Source organism: Plecotus auritus (assembly GCF_963455305.1).
Source record: "Plecotus auritus genome assembly, chromosome: 12".
NCBI classification, from domain to species: Eukaryota; Metazoa; Chordata; class Mammalia; order Chiroptera; family Vespertilionidae; genus Plecotus; species Plecotus auritus.
This window is the reverse complement of record NC_137778.1, coordinates 13006211-13025405: the sequence shown is the minus strand read 5'-3', so window position 1 is coordinate 13025405 and position 19195 is coordinate 13006211. Positions and strand designations below refer to the sequence as shown.

General features: G+C 55.5%; 1 protein-coding gene across 10 annotated transcripts in view; it reads left to right on the top strand.

Moving 5' to 3' along the window:
• Positions 1-19195, top strand: part of LAMB3 (laminin subunit beta 3) — a 107438-nt gene that overhangs the window by 81491 nt on the left and 6752 nt on the right. For all 10 annotated transcript variants that reach the window (XM_080647922.1, XM_080647920.1, XM_080647929.1 and 7 more), the window contains 16 exons: positions 1375-1566; positions 2849-2912; positions 3298-3494; positions 5179-5299; positions 5965-6153; positions 7340-7495; positions 7836-8032; positions 8489-8600; positions 9577-9955; positions 12301-12461; positions 12575-12795; positions 13081-13278; positions 13607-13751; positions 16743-16950; positions 17365-17506; positions 17863-18039. In XM_080647922.1, coding sequence (XP_080504048.1) covers positions 1375-1566; positions 2849-2912; positions 3298-3494; positions 5179-5299; positions 5965-6153; positions 7340-7495; positions 7836-8032; positions 8489-8600; positions 9577-9955; positions 12301-12461; positions 12575-12795; positions 13081-13278; positions 13607-13751; positions 16743-16950; positions 17365-17506; positions 17863-18039 — 2859 coding nt within the window. The remainder of the gene's footprint in view (positions 1-1374; positions 1567-2848; positions 2913-3297; positions 3495-5178; positions 5300-5964; positions 6154-7339; positions 7496-7835; positions 8033-8488; positions 8601-9576; positions 9956-12300; positions 12462-12574; positions 12796-13080; positions 13279-13606; positions 13752-16742; positions 16951-17364; positions 17507-17862; positions 18040-19195) is intronic.

Sequence of the window (19195 nt, the reverse complement as noted above, 5' to 3'; positions counted from 1 at the left end):
TAACAAACAGCCAGGAGCTGGCCCATCCATCCACAGGAAGGTGCGCTTTCGGAGCCGCCCTTCTGGTGAGCTGACTGCTCACCAGCGCTGTGACCTCTCAGAGTCCTCTCGGCTTCTGCTGTGGGACTAGCCTTCTGAGATACTCCTTTCGGAGGGAACATTTTTATTCATTTGTGACGGGTCATTTTATTTTATTTTATTTTATTTTATTTTTTGGTTTGTGTCAGAGAAGGTTTGATTTTATATTTCTACAGAAATGGTGAAATATTTAAGGATCAAGATGGGTTATTAAGATTAGATGGCCAGGAAGGGTGATACCATTTTCGAGAGTTAAAATGAGCTGAGAATAAAAAGCAATAGAACCGAATTTCTTGTGTTACTGAGGACATGAAGAGCCTCACCCCAAGAAAAGGCCAAAAGTGTTTTGAGAAATGCCAGTGTCGTTGAGTAAATGCCCAGTCTCCAAAAGTACCTTCATTGGGATGGATACAGTTAGTTTCATTGTTTTATTATCACTCACCCGTTCATGTATATGTCCATTCTTGATACAGACACATAGAACACTGATTATGTGTTGGGTTTGGGGCCAGCAGTCAGGGATAAAAGATGAATAAAGCTAAATCATGATCCTCACATTACTTTAGTACATGGAGGGAAAGCAGCGAACCAGTGGTGAGAGAGTGTGCTCTGATATTGCTAAAAAGGGGTTCTGGGAGCATGGGAGGGGACATCTAGCTTGTTATGTCTTGAAGAGGGGGTGTCAGAGAATGAACCCACAGGAAGATAAGCCTTCCTAGACCAGTAATAGCCAGGGGAGGGGCAAAGTTCTTTCTAGGCAAAGGGAATAGTAAAGAGCAAAGACCAGGAGACAAGAGGCTAAAAGGTATATCATTGGGGAGGGGGCAAGGGAGTGGACATGGGGTCTGGAGGGGAAAGTGTGTGTTGGTGGTGAGAGATGGGGACATGGAAGGCAGAAAACTGGTGAGAGATGAGTTTACAGATATAAATGGGGAGGCATAAAGCAGACTAAAGACTCACCCATTTATTCAACAAATGTGTTCTATGCACCTACTATGCGCTGGATGTTGGAAATACAACTGTGAATAAGACAGACAAAGGGGTCTGTGGTGTATGGTAGCGGTACTCAATCGGGATGTTTGGCAATCTCTGGAGGCATTTCTGGTTGTCATACCGTGGGTATTGACGTCTAGTGAGTAGAGGTCTGGGTAGAGGTCAATAGAGGCCAGGGATGCTGCTAAGCATCCTGCAGTGACCAGGGCAGCAGCCACCAGCACATCTCTAGGAGCCTGTTTCTGTGATTGTGTCCCCAAGGTCCTCCCCTCCCCTCGCCTCACCCTGTCTGTGTCTCTGCAGGGGCCCATGCCCGACGGGATGCTGATCGAGCGCTCCTCGGACTTCGGGAAGACCTGGCACGTGTACCAGTACCTGGCTGCCGACTGCAGGTCTGCCTTCCCCCGCGTCCGCCAGGGCCAGCCTCAGAGCTGGCAGGACCCTCGGTGCCAGTCTCTGCCCCAGAGGCCTAATGCGCACCTAGATGGGGGCAGGGTAAGTAGAAGGGACCCTGGACATGTAGCCCGGAGGGTCTCTGCCATGGCGTCGCTCACACCTTCACCCAGACTCTTGAGAAGAGATGAGAGCCCCCTCGGGCAGTGCTCCTCAATGTCTCTCCTGAGCTCTCCATCCTCAAAATATTCATTGCTTGTTCTCTTCGTGCCCAGGAAGGGTATTTCAGAAACACGTTGAGCGCACTGCTGATCCAGCCCTGCCCTCTGCCATGGCCCCCTACCCTCTGTCATGGCCCCCTACCCCACGTCCCATCGGCCTATCCCCATGGTGGAGAGGGTACAACCGACTTTGCTCCCATGTGAGGATTTTGAGACAGCTACTTAGAGTCCAGTGAGCAAAGACACACATTTCATCTAATCTCTGCTTTCACCTCAATAGGGTATAACACGAGACTTAACTTTTCCATTTAATCCATTCCTGGAGCCCCATCGTTGCCTTGGAGGAAATCCAGGTCTAAGCCACAGTCCCCTAAACCTAAACCCTGGGCTGGAAATGAGAAACCGTCCCTAGAAACAATTCAGTGCCTCTCCTCTGAATCCTCCCACCCCATCAAATCCCCTCATTCCTTCCATCACTGCGTCCCCCACCGCCAGCGGGAGGCTGTTTGTTCTTTCTCTGAGCTGCTCTGACCCGTGGGGTGCTTGGATGGTCTCTTTCCTTCGCTGTAACAGCTGCTCCCTCCCTGGTTATTATCACACCCAGATCCTTGATGACCACAGTCTCCAGACCCCAGATCAAAAGACAGGGCTTTTTCCTGCTTTGTGGAGGGTTGATGTGAAAACTCTTCTTGGGGTATGAGATAAAGTCACATCCAATAAATGACTCATATTAAAAAGGAAAAGCGTAGTTAAAATTGGGGTGTAGAGGGTGACAGTTACCACATCCATGCACCTCTTGGGCTCCGGATCCTCTCATTCATCCTGGGCTTTAAAAAATTAGTATTCCCTAAATCTGTGCATGTACAGTACATCTCTTACTGTAATTTCTGGTCCTGGGAAATCAGGAGATTCTTGGAATTGCTCTATTTTCAATGGAGAGGAGAGACTGTACATACACATACACACATACATGCACGCGCACGTGCAATCATCTCACTCTCCGAGGGCAGTTGGCAGGCCTCTCATTCATGGTGATCTTGGGTTCCAGGTTAGAAGGACTTCAGCGTAGCGTGAGGAGGGTGGGACATTGAGTGGAAGGGAGACTTCTGAGCTTGGGGACACATTCTACCTCTTCCTCAGTGCCTGCCTCTTTCCTCTCTTAGGTCCAACTGAACGTTATGGATTTAGCCTCTGGGATTCCAGCAACTCAAAGTCAAAAAATTCAAGGTCAGCACGGCTGCCCCTCAAGCCTGTGGGACTGTGGGTGGAGAACAAAACAGGGGTGGGACCCAGGTCACGGAGCATCCCTGCTCTTTCCTGTTTCTGACAACACGGCGGGATTGAACACTTGCCCTGCTTGCCCCGTAGGGTTACCGTGGTAGCCCAGAGCTGCAAAAGGCCTGAATGTGTGTGTGTTTGTCTTTTCTGCCTCAGAGCGTTGAGGATGGGGCAGATGACCCTTGGGATAACCTTATAAAGGCAGGGAAGCGGGTTGGTAAAACCAGAATTTCCTTCTTTTCCCACCTTGCCCATGGAGACACTAATGGCCTCTAACTTCCTTTCCTTATTGTCTTTTCCCATCCCCCTCTCTCCCTGTGTTTGCCCCTCTCAGAGCTGGGGGGGATCACAAACCTGAGAGTCAACTTCACCAGGCTGCCCCCTGTGCCCCAGAGGGTCCACTATCCCCCCAGCGCCTACTACGCGGTGTCCCAGCTGCGCCTGCGAGGGAGCTGCTTCTGCCACGGCCATGCTGACCGCTGCGCCCCCGAGCCCGGAGCCCCCGCTGCCGGCCCCTCCACTGCCGTGCAGGTGACAGTCCAGGGTGGGAAGGACTAGGGCAAGACCAGAACAATTAGGGATATCTATGAGCCTCCCTTAAAGTCGGGTGGGCACTCCATTTAAGTCGTGAATATTTCGTATTTTAGCAATGGTGCGAAAAGTGTAAGTGATTATCATTTCAAAGACCACGATTTTGTCGCCCTGACTGAGATCTGCAGTTCGGTGTTCTCAGTTACATGTAAGCACGCGTGTGGGCGTGGGGGAGTTTAAGGCAGTGCTTCTCAGCCCTAGCCACACACAATCAGTTCCTGGACATATTGCCAGGCCCTTGTTTTCTAAAGCTTTGAGATGTTCTAATACCCTGCCAGGGCTGAGCGCTCCTGGCCTGGAAACTCTGAAGTCCCATCTCGTGGTGAGCGATGGGCAGGGTGAGAGAGAGAACATCTAACACGGATGCCACGTGTGCCCCAGACCAGCTGAGTCAGATGCATCAGGGATGGGGTTAGAGGCTCCAACATATCCAGCCACCCAGGGGCTATTGCTGTGAAACCAAACTTAGAACCACCAGTGGAGGAGAACCCTGGGCCAGGAAGGAGGGAGCTGTCATTTCGCTGTGCAGGGCTTCCATTCTACTCACACAGGCAGCCTGCTATTGGCCCTGTCCACAGGTGGGCACCAGGCAATCATGTGACATGGCCCGAGAGGGAAATACAGGCGAAATGAACATTGGTTAGCTTTATTCTTTCTGCTTCCGGGCCAGCTCTTGCCCCAGCTGCAGAGGAGGCCAGAAGGCTCATTAACAAAGGACCAGAGCATGGGATTGCCAACATGGGGAATACTGTGTGCTGTGGGCTGGAGCACAGGGACAGGGCTCGCCTAGCCCCAGGGGTTTGCAAATCTGGCTGTACAAGGAAATTGCCACTTTAAAAAGTACTGATGCTTGGCCTTTGTCCCTGAGATTCTGACTGAATTGGTCCTGTTGTTGGTATTTTTTAAAAAACTCCCCATATGATTCTGGAGCACAGCCAGGGTTGAAATCCATGGAACTGGAGGGGCCAGGGAGGCCTGTGAAGGAGATGCCATTGGAGCTAGCAGTGTTTCATGGGTGCACAGAGAGAGAAAGGTATTCCAGGCAGAAAGGAGAACATCAGTTCAAGCCAAAAGGTGAGGGAATAAGGGCTTGTGGAAGGTGCCGCTCTGGAGCTCAGCTTGCCTATGCTGTCAGGAGGGAGTGATGAGCGTGGAATAAACATACAGGTCCTTGAATGCCAGGCTGGGGGTGTTGGGCTGAATTTGGAAGACAATTAGCACATAATAGCTATTCTATTTTTATACCTTAATGAGTCTAGTAACGATTCATCATGCGGTCCATTAGCCAAACAACCTCAGTCATACATTGTTGCAATAGAAAGCTCTACAGGGCCCACAAACTTCTCGAATCACAGTCTACCAGTGAGGGTGTCCGGGTAACTTCCGGGTGCTGCTTTGCACTGGGCATCACGGGGGTGTCCAGGTGCAAGGAATGAGTTTGTAGAAGCCCAGCTAGAGGAGCAGAGCAGACACACACACATGCACACACAGGCACCCCGGAGGAGCTGGGGCCTGAGCTGGACCCTGAGTGGTGGACCTAGGAGAAGGTCAGAGGGAAAGGGCAGGCCCATCCTGGGCCATTCCTTTGATAATCCTTCCTAATGACTGACGGCCCCTCTGCTAGGTCCATGATGCCTGTGTCTGCCAACACAACACTGCCGGCTTCAATTGTGAGCGCTGTGCGCCCTTCTACAACAACCGGCCCTGGAGACCTGCGGATGACCAGGACCCCCATGAATGCCAAAGTATGACTGAGTGGGGTGCTGGCCCCCCTGGGCCACAGCGACCCTTCCTGGGACACAGGGAGAACGGATTCTTCATTATTTAAATTTAGTCTTAATTGCACCGCTGCAATTTAAGGTCTCCTTGCTCTGTGGGGATGGAGAGAGTATTTGGGTTGCAACCTCCGTGTGCCTCCGCATCCTTCTCCTCAGCCAGGCTGGGAGAGATCCTCGCTCTCTGGCCTCTTCACTTGCCCTCTCCTGTATAGATGTGTCTGGTTTCCTGCCTCAGCTGGTCCCCTAGAGTCAGGGCCTTTCTCTGCATAACTGAGGGGAAGGAACAGGGGTCCCCAGTCCAGGAAGAGGCAGTGACTCAGCAGGAGACCCACAGTGGCAATGGGGGAGGGTTTGGAATGGACCATTCAAGGCACTCTCTCTTTGGCCCAACACGGACAACGATTCTTGGGTTAGTCCTCACACTTGGGGTCAGAAGGCCTGAGTTCTCACTCTATTCTGCTTTGTGACTGGCCATATAGCCTTAAATAAATTACACAAATTTCCCCGGGCCTCAGTGTCCTCATTTCCCAGACCTGAGCCTGTTGTCGAGTTGTGAGGGATGCCAACGAGGTAGCGGGGGCTGTTGCTCTGCAAGATGGCCCAACATCAGCCCTGGAAACTCCTTTTTTCAGAGTGTGACTGCAACGGCCACTCAGAGACGTGTCACTTCGACCCAGCCGCATTCACCTCCAGCCAGGGGGCGCATGGAGGGGTGTGCGACAACTGCCGGGACCACACCGAGGGCAAGAACTGCGAGCGCTGCCAGCTCCATTACTTCCGGAACCGGCGCCCCGGTGCCCCCATTGAGGAGACCTGCATCCGTGAGTTGGGGGCTCCCCGGGTACCATCTGTCCACGACGCCCCATCCGTGCCGGACACAACAGAGCCCATGTCCCTGGGGACACACAAACACACAGGAAGACTTGGTTGTGTGTCAGGATTGTGGGCCATTGTTTTAACTTAGCTGTGCGCTTGCTTCTAAGCAAGTGGCCTGGACCACTCGTCAGTTGGTCAATCAATCATATGTAATCCTTCTTTTGGGCAGAGGAGAGAGAAAAGTAAATATCAGACACAGTTCCTGCTGTCGAGAAGCACATACACTGTTTGGTAATATAAACCATACACACAGGAAAAGGAGGGGCACAGCCTGTTGTCTTTAGATAGGTCACTGCCTTTACATGCTACAATGTGGTTTGCTCCGTATTTTTCCATCTTCCCCAAACACTGAGAATCCCTCCATGGCAGGGATTATAGCTGGTATCCTCGGGACCTCACACAATGACAAGCAAAGAACGGATGCTCAAAGAATGTTTAGTGAATAAAGAAATGAATGGCATGTAATGAAATGAACGCCCAGGGGCGACTTGACTCGGCCACAGGTCCAGAGGTTCATACGGGAGAGAGCAGGCTGGACGGAAGCCATCCGACGCAGGCGGGGTTAATCAGGAAAGCCGTTCTAGAGGCTGGGAGTCTGTGTTCTGAAAGGCACGCGCGAGGTCTCGGTGTGGCGGTGGGTCACTTCCTGTTGATACTATTTATGTATGGAGAGAGTGAGAAAAACTTGAGTTTGACTTCTGTTTCCAGCACTTGCTTGCTGTGTGACCCGAGTACATTGTTTGCCATCCGTGAGACTCAGGTTCCTCATCTGCACAGTAGGGATGATCATCTCCACCTTTCATGGTTATCATGAGGATGACCTAGGGCAGCATGCCGGAGTGCCTGGCTCAGTGCGTGGTGCACAGTTGTTCAGTAAATAATGTGACAGAACGTGTATAGTGCTTAACACCTGCCAAGCCCTGGTCCCTGTGATATTTACTCATTTATTCCTCAAAAGAAGCCTCTGAGGAATCAGGCACAGAGGGTTTAAATAACTCTACTAAGGTTGTCAGATTGCGAGCCAGTAAGTGGCAGAACAAGGATTTTCACCAGGAAGCCTGGCCCCTACAGTGGGCTCATCACTCTCTGCTCTTCTTTATTCCTCCTGTGGTGGCCGCTTTTGTCTCTCAGCCTGCGAGTGTGACCCGGACGGGGCAGTGCCGGGGGCTCCCTGCGACCCAGTGACCGGGCAGTGCGTGTGCAAGGAGCATGTGCAGGGAGAGCGCTGTGACCTGTGCAAGCCGGGCTTTACAGGACTCACCTACACCAACCCGCAGGGCTGCCACCGTGAGTAGGGGGCCCAGCGTGGCATGGCCTGGGGCAGGCTGCACGGAGCCACCAGATCCATGACTTAACCTGCTCACTGTGCTATGCCTTCCAGCAGGTGGCAGCACAGGCTCAGTTTGGAAGGTGGGACTGAGTCAACCAGTGGGAGGCAGGGCGGGCAGCCCAGCAGGCAGGTGCTGGGACGGGTGGGAACCCCGGAGGCCTTATGAGTCAGCCAGGTTATCTGGAGGGATCGGCCTTGCCTGCTTCTTCTCCAGGCTGGGCCCCTCCTGGTGCATATTCTCTGGGGGTGAGTTTTTGGTGGGCTGACCCCCAAGCTCAGCAGCCTTCCCTCTTGCAGGCTGTGACTGCAGCATCCTGGGGTCCCGACGGGACATGCCGTGTGAAGAGGAGAGCGGGCGCTGCCTGTGCCTGCCCCATGTGGTGGGCCCCAAATGTGACCAGTGCGCTCCCTACCACTGGAAGCTGGCCAGTGGCCGGGGCTGCGAGCCGTGTGCCTGCGACCCAAACAACTCCCTCAGCCCCCAGTGCAACCCGGTATGTGGTGGGGGTGACCCCGTGGGCCCCGGAACAGGAGAGGGCGTATGTCCACCAGCACATCCATATCCCCTCCCATTGCCCTTCCGGGCCTTTCCAGAGCCAGGCTGGGCTGCTCTGTCCCCAGTGCCTTTGAGAGGCCACCCACTCGTAGTGAGATTTGGCTCTGGAAGCTTCTATAATTAGTTTCCATTCCCAGAGTCCTCACTGACGTCAGTGCCCAGAGCTGTCTAGGTGTGTGATTGACCTAACTCTCACAATTGAGCAGTGAGCTTCCTCTGTGGCCGGGAGCATTGGCATTGCCCATTCGCCACCCCTTCTGCAGGGCCATCCTGGGCTGAGACTTAAGAGCTTGTCTCTGAGTAGAAGCCATTGTGTGGGGCCACACCAGGGGGGTTCTCTGAGGCTGGGGCTCCAGGGAGGCTCCCACATGGTGTCCCCCTCCCTCCCCCACAGTTCACAGGGCAGTGCCCCTGTCGGGAAGGGTTTGGTGGCCTGATGTGCAACGCTGCGGCCATCCGCCAGTGTCCCGACCAGACCTACGGCGACGTGGCCGGGGGATGCCGAGGTTCGTGCCCGCGGGGCAGGGGGACGTGGAGGCTGTGACGGGATGAGCTCGTGGGTGGGCCCGTGGTGGGGGCACGTGGTCTGGGATCTGGGAGGATATCATGTGATTCATGTGGTGTGGGCTCTGGGGGGCCCCGGGAGAGCACAGGCTCCCCACTGCTCCAGCAGCCGGTGTGGCTTCCCAGCCCTGGGCCAGGGACAAGGTGTCCTCCCTGCATCCCCATGACAGGAGGGTGCTTTGCTCCCCACTTCCCTGAGCAAGCACTTCTCAGAGCCATCTCCAGGGCTGCAGTCGGGAGGGGCGATGTTTTGTCCCTCTTCATAGATGGAGACAGTGAGTCCTGAGGGAAAGGAGTAATTTGCCCAGAAAGTCCATTTGACAAGTGGCCACGCTCGCTTGGCCTTACTGAGTGACGGGGGCAAGTCACCCCCTCTGCAGGCCTCAGTCTTCTCCTTTGGGGAAGGGGCACTCGGTACCTAAGCTCTTTGTGCCTCGGTGCCTCATCTATAAAAATGAGAGCATGAGCCCTAGCCGGTTTGGCTCAGTGGATAGAGCGTCGGCCTGTGGACTCAAGGGTCCCGGGTTTGATTCCGGTCAAGGGCATGTACCTTGGTTGCGGGCACATCCCCAGTGGGGAGTGTGCAGGAGGCAGCTGATCGATGTTTCTCTCTCATCGATGTTTCTAACTCTCTATCCCTCTCCCTTCCTCCCTGTAAAAAATCAATAAAATATATTTTTTTAAAAAAATGAGAGCATGAGGGTGGCCAGCTGTCGTGGAGCGGCTGTGAAGGTTAAGCGAGTTCCTGTGTGCGTGGTGACTTCGAACAGTGCCTGGTTCATAGTAGGTGCTAGACAGTGCTGGCGTCACCATGATTTTATTCTAGTCTCCTATTCTGAGTCAGAAAGACCTCCTCTTCAGACTCTCCCTACTAGACCCCTCTGGCTCCCTGACCCTGGCCTCCTTCCTCCTCCCCAGCCTGTGACTGTGACTTCCGGGGGACGGAGGGCCCAGGCTGTGACAAGGCCTCCGGCCGCTGCCTCTGCCGCCCTGGCTTGACCGGGCCCCGCTGTGACCAGTGCCAGCGAGGCTACTGCGACCGCTACCCGCTGTGTGTGGCCTGTCATCCCTGCTTCCAGACCTATGACTCCAACCTCCAGGAGCAGGCCCGGCGCCTCCACGGCCTCCGCAATGCCACCGCCACCCTGTGGCCTGTGTCTGGCCTAGAGGACCCCCACCTGGCCTCCCGGATCCTGGATGCAAAGACCAAGATAGAGCAGATCCAGGCAATTCTTGGCAGCGCCCCGGCCACCGAGCAGGAGGTGGCCCAGGTGGCCAATGCCATCTTCTCTCTCAGGTAATCCTCCCCCTGCCAAGCCCTGAGAAGAATTAGGCCACAGGGCCTCACACCAGGGCGCCCCAGTCTTTCATCGAGTGGGTAGAGCCCTTTGCCATTTACAAAGCATTTCCACAGACTCTCTCTTTTAACTGTCACAACGGTCCGTGTGGTTGGTGTGATGAGTGTCATCACTTCCATTTTTCAGGTGAGGAAACAAGCCCAGGTAAATGAGATGACAGAGCCCTGTGGCCACAGGGGACCGGGGCGGGGGGCGGGAGGGGGAGAAAAGGGGACTCTGAGCCCAGGCCCGAGCCCAAGCCGGGCTTCTTTCCAGTGCCGGGCCTGCCTGGGAGAGGGACTCAGCTCTGGATTAGTCACCCGCCGGGCGGAGGGCATCCGAGAGGCAAGGGATCTAAGAATAACTTGTCTTTTTCTTTGGAATGGGAGCGGTCCCACCCACACCCCTCCTACCAGCAGAAGCGCCTTCTTAGTGAGATTTGGCTCTCGAAGCTTCTATACTTAGTTCCCATTCCCAGAGTCCTCACGATGCCAGTTGCCCAGAGCTGTCCAGGTGTGTGATTGACCTCACTCTCACAATTGAGCAGTGAATCCCTAGGCGTTTGGTGGGCACGGGCGGGCAGTCCGTGGATGGGCGGTCCAGGCCTGAGCACGCGAGGCGAGAGGCCAATCTCTGAAAGCTCTATGGCGTGGGTCTGGGCAGGTGACCCCCTTCAGGTGCAGACAGCCAGTGGGCAGCAGTTGTAGGAGCTCAGTGAGCAAGTGTGGCTACCGAGGAGAGCCTCGGTGCCTCAGTTACACAGGTGGTGGCTGAGGTCAACCTGTAGGGACCCCAGGAGGAGGGCCGGGGTGCCCCTTAAGGGAGCCAGCTGTGGGTAGGTGTAGGAGAGTTGGGAATGTCAGGGTCACAATCAAGGTGCAGAGGTGTTGGGAATGTCAGGGTCACAGACAAGGTGCAGGGGAGTCGGGGATGTCGGGGTCACAGACAAGGTGCAGGGGAGTCGGAAATGTTGGGGTCACAGACAAGGTGCAGGGGAGTCGGGGAATGTCGGGGTCACAGACAAGGTGCAGGGGAGTCGGGGAATGTCGGGGTCACAGACAAGGTGCAGGGGAGTCGGGGAATGTCGGGGTCACAGACAAGGTGCAGGGGAGTCGGGGAATGTCGGGGTCACAGACAAGGTGCAGGGGAGTTGGGGAATGTCGGGGTCACAGTCAAGGTGCAGGGGAGTTGGGGATGTCGGGGTCACAGTCAAGGTGCAGGGGAGTTGGGAATGTCGGGGTCACAGACAAGGTGCAGGGGCGTTGGGGAATGTCGGGGTCACAGACAAGGTGCAGGGGAGTTGGGGAATGTCGGGGTCACAGACAAGGTGCAGGGGAGTCGGGGAATGTCGGGGTCACAGACAAGGTGCAGGGGAGTCGGGGAATGTCGGGGTCACAGACAAGGTGCAGGGGAGTTGGGGAATGTCGGGGTCACAGTCAAGGTGCAGGGGAGTTGGGGATGTCGGGGTCACAGTCAAGGTGCAGGGAGTTGGGAATGTCGGGGTCACAGACAAGGTGCAGGGGCGTTGGGGAATGTCAGGGTCACAGACAAGGTGCAGGGGAGTTGGGGAATGTCGGGGTCACAGACAAGGTGCAGGGGAGTCAGGGAATGTCGGGGTCACAGACAAGGTGCAGAGGTGTTGGGAATGTCGGGGTCACAGATAAGGTGCAGGGGAGTCGGAAATGTTGGGGTCACAGACAAGGTGCAGGGGAGTCGGGGAATGTCGGGGTCACAGACAAGGTGCAGGGGAGTCGGGGATGTCGGGGTCACAGACAAGGTGCAGGGGAGTCGGGGAATGTCGGGGTCACAGACAAGGTGCAGGGGAGTCGGGGATGTCGGGGACACAGACAAGGTGCAGGGGAGTCGGGGAATGTCGGGGTCACAGACAAGGTGCAGGGGAGTTGGGGAATGTCGGGGTCACAGACAAGGTGCAGGGGAGTCGGGGAATGTCGGGGTCACAGACAAGGTGCAGGGGAGTCGGGGAATGTCGGGGTCACAGACAAGGTGCAGGGGAGTCGGGGAATGTCGGGGTCACAGACAAGGTGCAGGGGAGTCGGGGATGTCGGTGACACAGCAGTCAGGGAAGGAGAGGTTTTTCTGGACCTGCCTGCAGAGGGAGGGAGGGAGGGGGGTTAGGCTGCCCTCCCAGCCTCTGTCCAGCAGAACCCTCAGCCTGTGGCATCCACGTCCCATTACCTTTGCTGAAGGCCTCTCTGTCTTTCCTGACTTGGTAGCAGTTTCTCCAAAGGGAGGGCTGTTTCTGGGAACCCCTCCTATATGTGAGTGCACTCCTCTTGCATCTCAGGCGGACCCTGCAGGACCTGCAGCCCGCTCTGCCCCTGGAGGAGGAGACCTTGTCCCTCCCTGGAGACCTGGAGACTCTGGACAGAAGCTTCAATCACCTCCTCGTTCTGTATCAGAATAAGAGGGAGCAGTTTGAAAAGATCAGCGGTGCCGACCCTTCAGGTGAGGAGGGGGAACTTAGCCGTGTGCACGCCCACACCACACCTCGCCTCTTACTCCTCTATCTCCGGACCTCTGGTCCAGGGTGACTCAGTTTCCCTCTCCTCTTCCCACAGGAGCCTTCCGGATGCTGACCGAAGCCTACCAGCGGTCATCCCAGGCCAGCCAGCAGGTCTCCGACAGCTCCCACCGGCTGCTCCAAGTCAGGGACAGCCGGAGAGAGGCTGAGAGGCTGGAGCAGCAGGCGGGAGGTGGAGGAGGAGCTGGGGGCCCCCAGCTCGCAGCCCTGAAGCTGGAGATGGCTTCCTTGCCTGATCTGACACCCACCATCAACAAGGTGAGGCATGGCATGAAGCCCCACTTCCCAGAGGCCCGGTCCCAGCTTGTCACACACCCCAGCTTGTCACACACCAACTACCTGTATGCATTTCCTGTTAGGGCAATGTGAATCTACCCCACTCCCCAACTCATCCTGACCCTTGGCCCCTCACGGTGTGCTCAACTGTTGCCAAGGAAACAGATTTCTGGTGCCCAGTTGCCATGGAGATGTCTGGCTCTTTGTGTGGGATGGGAGTGGTTGTTGAGGAGCCTTGGGTACCTCTGATGGCCCCTCTCTGCACAGCTCTGTGGGGGTTCCAGGCAGACACCTTGCACCCCAGGATCGTGCCCTGGTGAGCTCTGCCCCCGAGACAACGGCACAGCCTGCGGCTCCCACTGCAGAGGCACCCTCCCCAAGGCCGGTGGGGCCTTCCGGACAGCGGGGCAGGTGGCTGAGCAGCTACGGGGCTTCAACGCCCAGCTCCAGCAGACCAGGCAGATGGTAGGTGCGACCAAGGCGAGGTGGGCACCCAAAGGAGGGGGCAGAGAGGACAGAGTTCCCTGGGGAGGGCAATTTCCTTTTTACAGACCAGAGATGTCCCCTGACTTGTCCCGGGCCTCACAGCAAGTGAGAAGTAGACTTTGGTGCCAACATTTTGGGCTTTTTAAAAAATATCTGACTCCACATCACTTTTCTCTGGGACCAAACTGAGTTAGTTATAAATGTTTCCCAGGCAGATCTTGGGTAGCGGGTGTCCTCAGAACCCTGGGGTCTGCGGGAGGCTCTCCTGGGGTTCTGATGATCGCTGACCTGTAGCGCATGTCTACAGATCAGGGCAGCCGAGGAGGCCGCCTCGCAGGTGCAGTCAGATGCTCAGCGCCTGGAGACCCAGGTGAGCACCAGCCGCTCCCAGATGGAGGAAGACGTCAGGCGCACGCGGCTCCTCATCCAGCAGGTCCGGGACTTCCTCTCAGGTGAGCCTGGCCTTTGCCCAGCCCTGGGCTGAAATGTTTCCACTCCTGCTGTCCTGGCAGGTCAACCAGCCGCCTCCTTCCCTTGCCTCCAGGCCACCTGGACCAGGCCCTGTCAGTCCCCTAGCTGGCTGCCCCCACCTCCCCTCCTGCTCCCTCAGGTTCGCCTCAACAAAACAGCCAAAAACATCTTTAAAAAATGTGTGCGTGGGGTCCCACTCATGCCTAAAATCCTCCCCTGGCTTCCCCTTGCTCTTTCAATAAACTCCCAGCTCCTTCTCATGGCCTCTGCTCACCCCCGGGGCAGGCAGCCCTGTGTCTTCCTGATTTGCTCACTGACGACCTTGAACAGGCCAGGCTCCTGCCTGTCTCGAGACTTTTGCTTGGTCTTTCTCTGCTTGGCGTGCTCTCTCCAAGGCTGCGGATTCTTGCCCTCCAGGTCTCAGCTTAAATATCATCTCCCCGTGCGGGGGGAGGGGGAGACAGCTTCCATGGCTGTCCTACCTGGGCCACCCCTCCTTCCCTTTCCCCTTTGGCACCTGACCTTCATCACGTTGCTCCGAGCCTGTGTTCTAGAATCCATTCGTCCAGGAGTGAATTGTTTGTCTCCCCACTGGACTGTGAACTCCAAAGGGCAGGGATGGCTGTCTGTTTTGTTCTCTGTGTCACTGGTACCTAGGATAAGGCCAGATACCCAACGCTGGTTGCATGAATAAATGAACCAGAGCCCCTCCCACGCCACCTGAGGAGTGCAGAGTTCCCTGGATGGGATGCAGGAACCTGGTGACTTCGGGCAAGTCGCTCTTCGCGTTGCCTCATCTTTTGCTTCTGCAAACTAGGATGGTAGTATTTCACAAGTGTATTCCGGGGATCGAGTCACTGATGTAAAATGTGTTTTGAAAAATTAAAGGTGCCTCAGGAATATGAGTTGATATTATTAGATTTCTGGTCCCTGCCAGGGAATTTGCTTGGCTGGGAGCCTCGTTAAAAGGAGCTGAGGGCTTGGTGTGACGACAGTGGTTCTTCTTGCTACTATTGAACTGTCTTTTCTCCAAACAGGCTGAAGCCCCCTCCTGAGAGTTGATAGCGGGTCAGAGAGGGCCAGAAAGGATCCCTTGAGGTCCCCTGGCTTCTCTGGGGTCATGCTGGAGCCACCCTCCCAGGGAGCCCCAGAGTGGGGAGAGAATTACCTGGGGATGCAGGGAGATGGTGCCCGACAAACATGGACAGAGGGGCAGGGCAAAGTTTGGGGCTCAGAGTCAGACCAAGTCTGTCCTCAGGGTGCAAGGCTCACATGAACATCAGGGAGTTGCAGGCTGGGGGCCCCTTTCGTCCTCTCAGTTATACTTGTGTCTCAGGTCAAGTCCTATTACAGAGCCAGGGGCAGAGAGAAGGAGGGGCCAAGGACAGTTCTGTCTCCATGGCAGGGTCTGGTCTCCAGAGTCCTGGTGCTGGCACTCAGGGTCACAGTGTGGGGGCGGAGACCTTGGGGGAGAGGGGGTGTCGCCTTTCCTGGATCTTCAAATGGAACTGACAAAACAATAGTTCAGGTTTACTGAGTTCTTACTAAGTGCCCGGCATTGTTCTAAGTGCTTCCCATGTACTACATCATTCCATCCCGACTGCCTACCGCTCTGCTGATGAGGACTGTAGGCACAGAGAGGCTAAGTAACTTGCCAATGGGCATCCAGCTTGGAGGGAGTGCAGAGGACTCATCTTACTCCATAGTTCACACGGACACACGAGCATGAGCACACACACATACAACACACACACAAACACTCTTGCCTCCTTGCCTTTGCTAATGTTTTTCCTCTCCCTGGATTGTCTTCCTTGGCCCACATCTCCTTACCTGCTGATTCCTACTCATCCTCTAGGAACTCTCCAGGTATCTTACTCTCTAGGAAGCCTATCCTGGACCCCTTAGATTGGGTCCTAGGGCCCCAGAGGAGTTCAAGTTCAGGGCAAACCAGCTGGGTAGGTGGGCGCCCCGTTCCCTTCCCTACCGCGTCAATAGCAGTGGAATCTGTAAAAATGAACAGGGAGAGATGGGGAGGAGATGCTCTCTCTGTACTTCTGAGCTTACTCTCTGATCCAGAGATGGTTTGTAAAATTCTTGCTACTTGATTGTGTCATTTCATCCCTTCAGGTTGAGGATGGTTATTCCCATTTCACAGATCAGGAAACTGAGCTGAGAGAGGCCATTTGCCTTGCCCCAGGTTGCTCGACTAGCAGTGGGGAGGCCTGGGTCTGGAGCCCTTGCAATCATTCATTCACTCTGCAAACACTGAGTGTCCCCACCTGCCGGGCACTGTGCTAGGGGCTGGGGATAGAGCTGTGGATGAAACAGACCCTGCCCTCATGGAGCTCAGGTTCTAGTAGGAAAAGAGACAGAAAAACCAGATAAACAAGCTATATGTTGGCATGTGGGTGGTGATAAGGCAGGGAAAGATAAGCAGAGAAGGAAGGTGAGGAGGGTCAGTGTAGGGTGGAGGTTGTGATCTGAGATTGGATGGCCAGGATTGGCCTCTCTGAGAAGGTGACCTTTGAGCAAAGACCTGATCATTTTCATCTGCCTTTGCCAAAAGGAGCACTCTGGTCTGAGGGGGAGCACGCGGAAGGAGTCGTATTGCCAAGGGAGCAGTTCCAGTTCCTGGCCGCCCTCCCGAATTTAGGGCTGATTATGTTTGTGCTCCAGGCATTGTGCAGGACCAGCTGTCTGGCATCACCTCCTTCTCCCCAGCCTGCAGTTTCCTGTGCCACCAGACACTTAGTTGTCACAGCTGTGCCGACAGTCATCTTCCCACATTCCGGAAACCCTCAGAGAATGGGCCGCTGAGTGTGCCTCAGAGGGGGCAGCAGGGCCTTGGGGCACCAGGCGAGATGCCACAGCAGTGCCCCCCCCCACCCATGGGTGCCGCTCAGCCCAGAGAGGCCTCTGACCTTTGGGGAGGTGGAAGGGCTCTCCCAGTCTGACCACCGGCTGTCTTCTAGACCCTGACACCGACGCAGCCACCATCCAGGAGGTCAGCGAGGCGGTGCTGGCCCTGTGGCTGCCCACAGACTCGGCCACGGTCCTGCGGAAGATGAATGAGATCCAGGCCATCGCAGCCAGGCTCCCCAACGTGGACCTGGTGCTGTCCCAGACCAAGCAGGACGTTGCTCGGGCCCGCAGGCTCCAGGCCGAGGCCGAGCAGGCCAGGTAGGGCCCTGGGCCTGAACTCCTCCACCCTGCCCAGGATTGGGCTGGCGTCCTGCTCCCCAAGTCTGTTGCTGGAAGTGAGAGAAGAAGCTCTCCGAGTCTGAGGAGTACAGGGGGGCTGGGCGACAGGAGGGGATGCTCACTGTGGTGGGGGATGGCGACGTGAGATACAATAGAACTTTACTCAAGGTGACCCTTGCCTTTCACATGGGAAACCATGCCCACAGGGTGTCTCAGACATAACCTCCCATTCATCATGTCTGCTGGGTGGGGGCCTGGCATGGAAAAGCTACTGAGTTAGTGCTCCCTTGTCTTGGCTGGGAAGAACATTCTCTTGGACTGGTGAGTGGGTAGAACCACTCGCCTCTTCATTCCTGTCCACACATTCTCTCCCCTCTGCCCTGTCGGCCCTAGGAGCCGGGCGCACGCAGTGGAAGGCCAGGTGGAGGACGTGGTGGGGAACCTGCGCCAGGGCAGCGTGGCACTGCAGGAAGCACAGGGCACCATGCAGGGCACCAGCCGCTCCCTTCGGCTCATCCAGGACAGGGTTGCTGAGGTGAGGTGTCATGGCCTCCTTCCCTCTTTTTGGGGATGAGCAAACAGATTCAGGCACAAGGCATAGAAGATGCCAGAAAGTGACCTGGATGGAAACCGAGCCGGGACCCCAAAGAAAGAGGGTTGTAGCCTTGAACCTGGCTTTGGGCCTTGGAGCCAGGTGCATAAAGGAGTGGGGTCGCTGAGCTGGAGAAGGGGGAGGCCGGGATGCCCTGGGCAGACCGGGGATTGGGAGGGGGTGGTAGGGGTGTTCTGGTTGGAGAAAGCTGTAGCTGCCTGGTGCGTTGGAGAAAGGAGGGATCAAGACCATTGCCTGTGAGACCCGCCACTGAACCAGGTCTCCCTCTCTCCACAAAGGTCCAGCAGGTGCTGGGGCCAGCGGAAAGGCTGGTGACGGGCATGACGGAGCAGCTGGGCGGCTTCCGAGCACGGATGGAGGAGCTCCTCCACCAGGCCAGCCAGCAGCGGGCACAGGCAGCCCAGGCTCAGCAGCTCGCGGAGGGTGCCAGCCAGCAGGCGCTGAGTGCCCAGGAGGTACAGAGAGGTCACAGCTGGCCTGAGGAAGCACAGCAGTGGGGGGCTTGCAAGCAGGAGAGGGCACTTTATAGGAGATATTTGTACACTATGTAGGACCATGGGCTCAAGAGCAAGTAGAATGACAGTTATTCTAGAATACCAGAAGGGGCTTCAGGATTCACCCAAATCTGGCCAGACATCTGAATTCTCCTTCTGGCTGCCTCGATCGTAGCTGACTCAGACATGTTGGACATGATCTAGTCCAGTCCTTCTCCTTCTGCAGATTAAATGGTAACTTTGTCCAAAGCAAAGCTCATCTGCAATGCAGGTGTCTTTTCTTTTTTTAATTCTTTATTGTTGAAAGTATTACATATGTCCCCCCCCCCCGCCCCATTAACCCCTTCCAGCCCCCACCCCACCCCCAGGCCTTCAGCATCCAATTGTCTATGTCCATCGGTTATGAATATATGCATACAAGGTCTTTGGTTGATTACCTTCCACCCCCCTACCCACTCCCCCCCCCCCCTCCCGCTTTCCCTCTGAGATTCTGCACTCTGTTCCATGCACAAAGCAAGTCTCTTGACATCCGATCCAGAGCTTGTCCCTGTCATGGCTGCCCAGCCAGGACACACTGTTGACTTAGCCTAACCTGAGATCCCCCTCTCTCTCTGGCCAGTGTTAGACCAGAGAGAAGATCAAAGAGCCATTCTCAATGTTCTCAGTGTACCAGGAACGTTAGTACTTAGTCCTGGTACAATGGCCAAGCTGCCAAATACTACTAAGGGACAACTATATGCCCGACACTGAGCTGGAGGTAAGTGGGAAGTGACAGGGACTATAGATGAAGGGAGGGACATGCAGAAGTTTAAGATAGCTTATGGCCTAGGTCAGTGGTCGGCAAACTCATTAGTCAACAGAGCCAAATATCAACAATACAACGATTGAAATTTCTTTTGAGAGCCAAATTTTTTAAACTTAAACTTCTTCTAATGCCACTTCTTCAAAATAGACTCTCCCAGACCGTGGTATTTTGTGGAAGAGCCACACTCAAGGGGCCAAAGAGCCGCATGTGGCTCGCGAGCCGCAGCTTGCCGACCATGGGCCTAGGTTGTTGTTGTTTTTTTATAGGCAAAACCAATCCATTGGGGATATTAGGTGGTGCCTTATCCCTCGG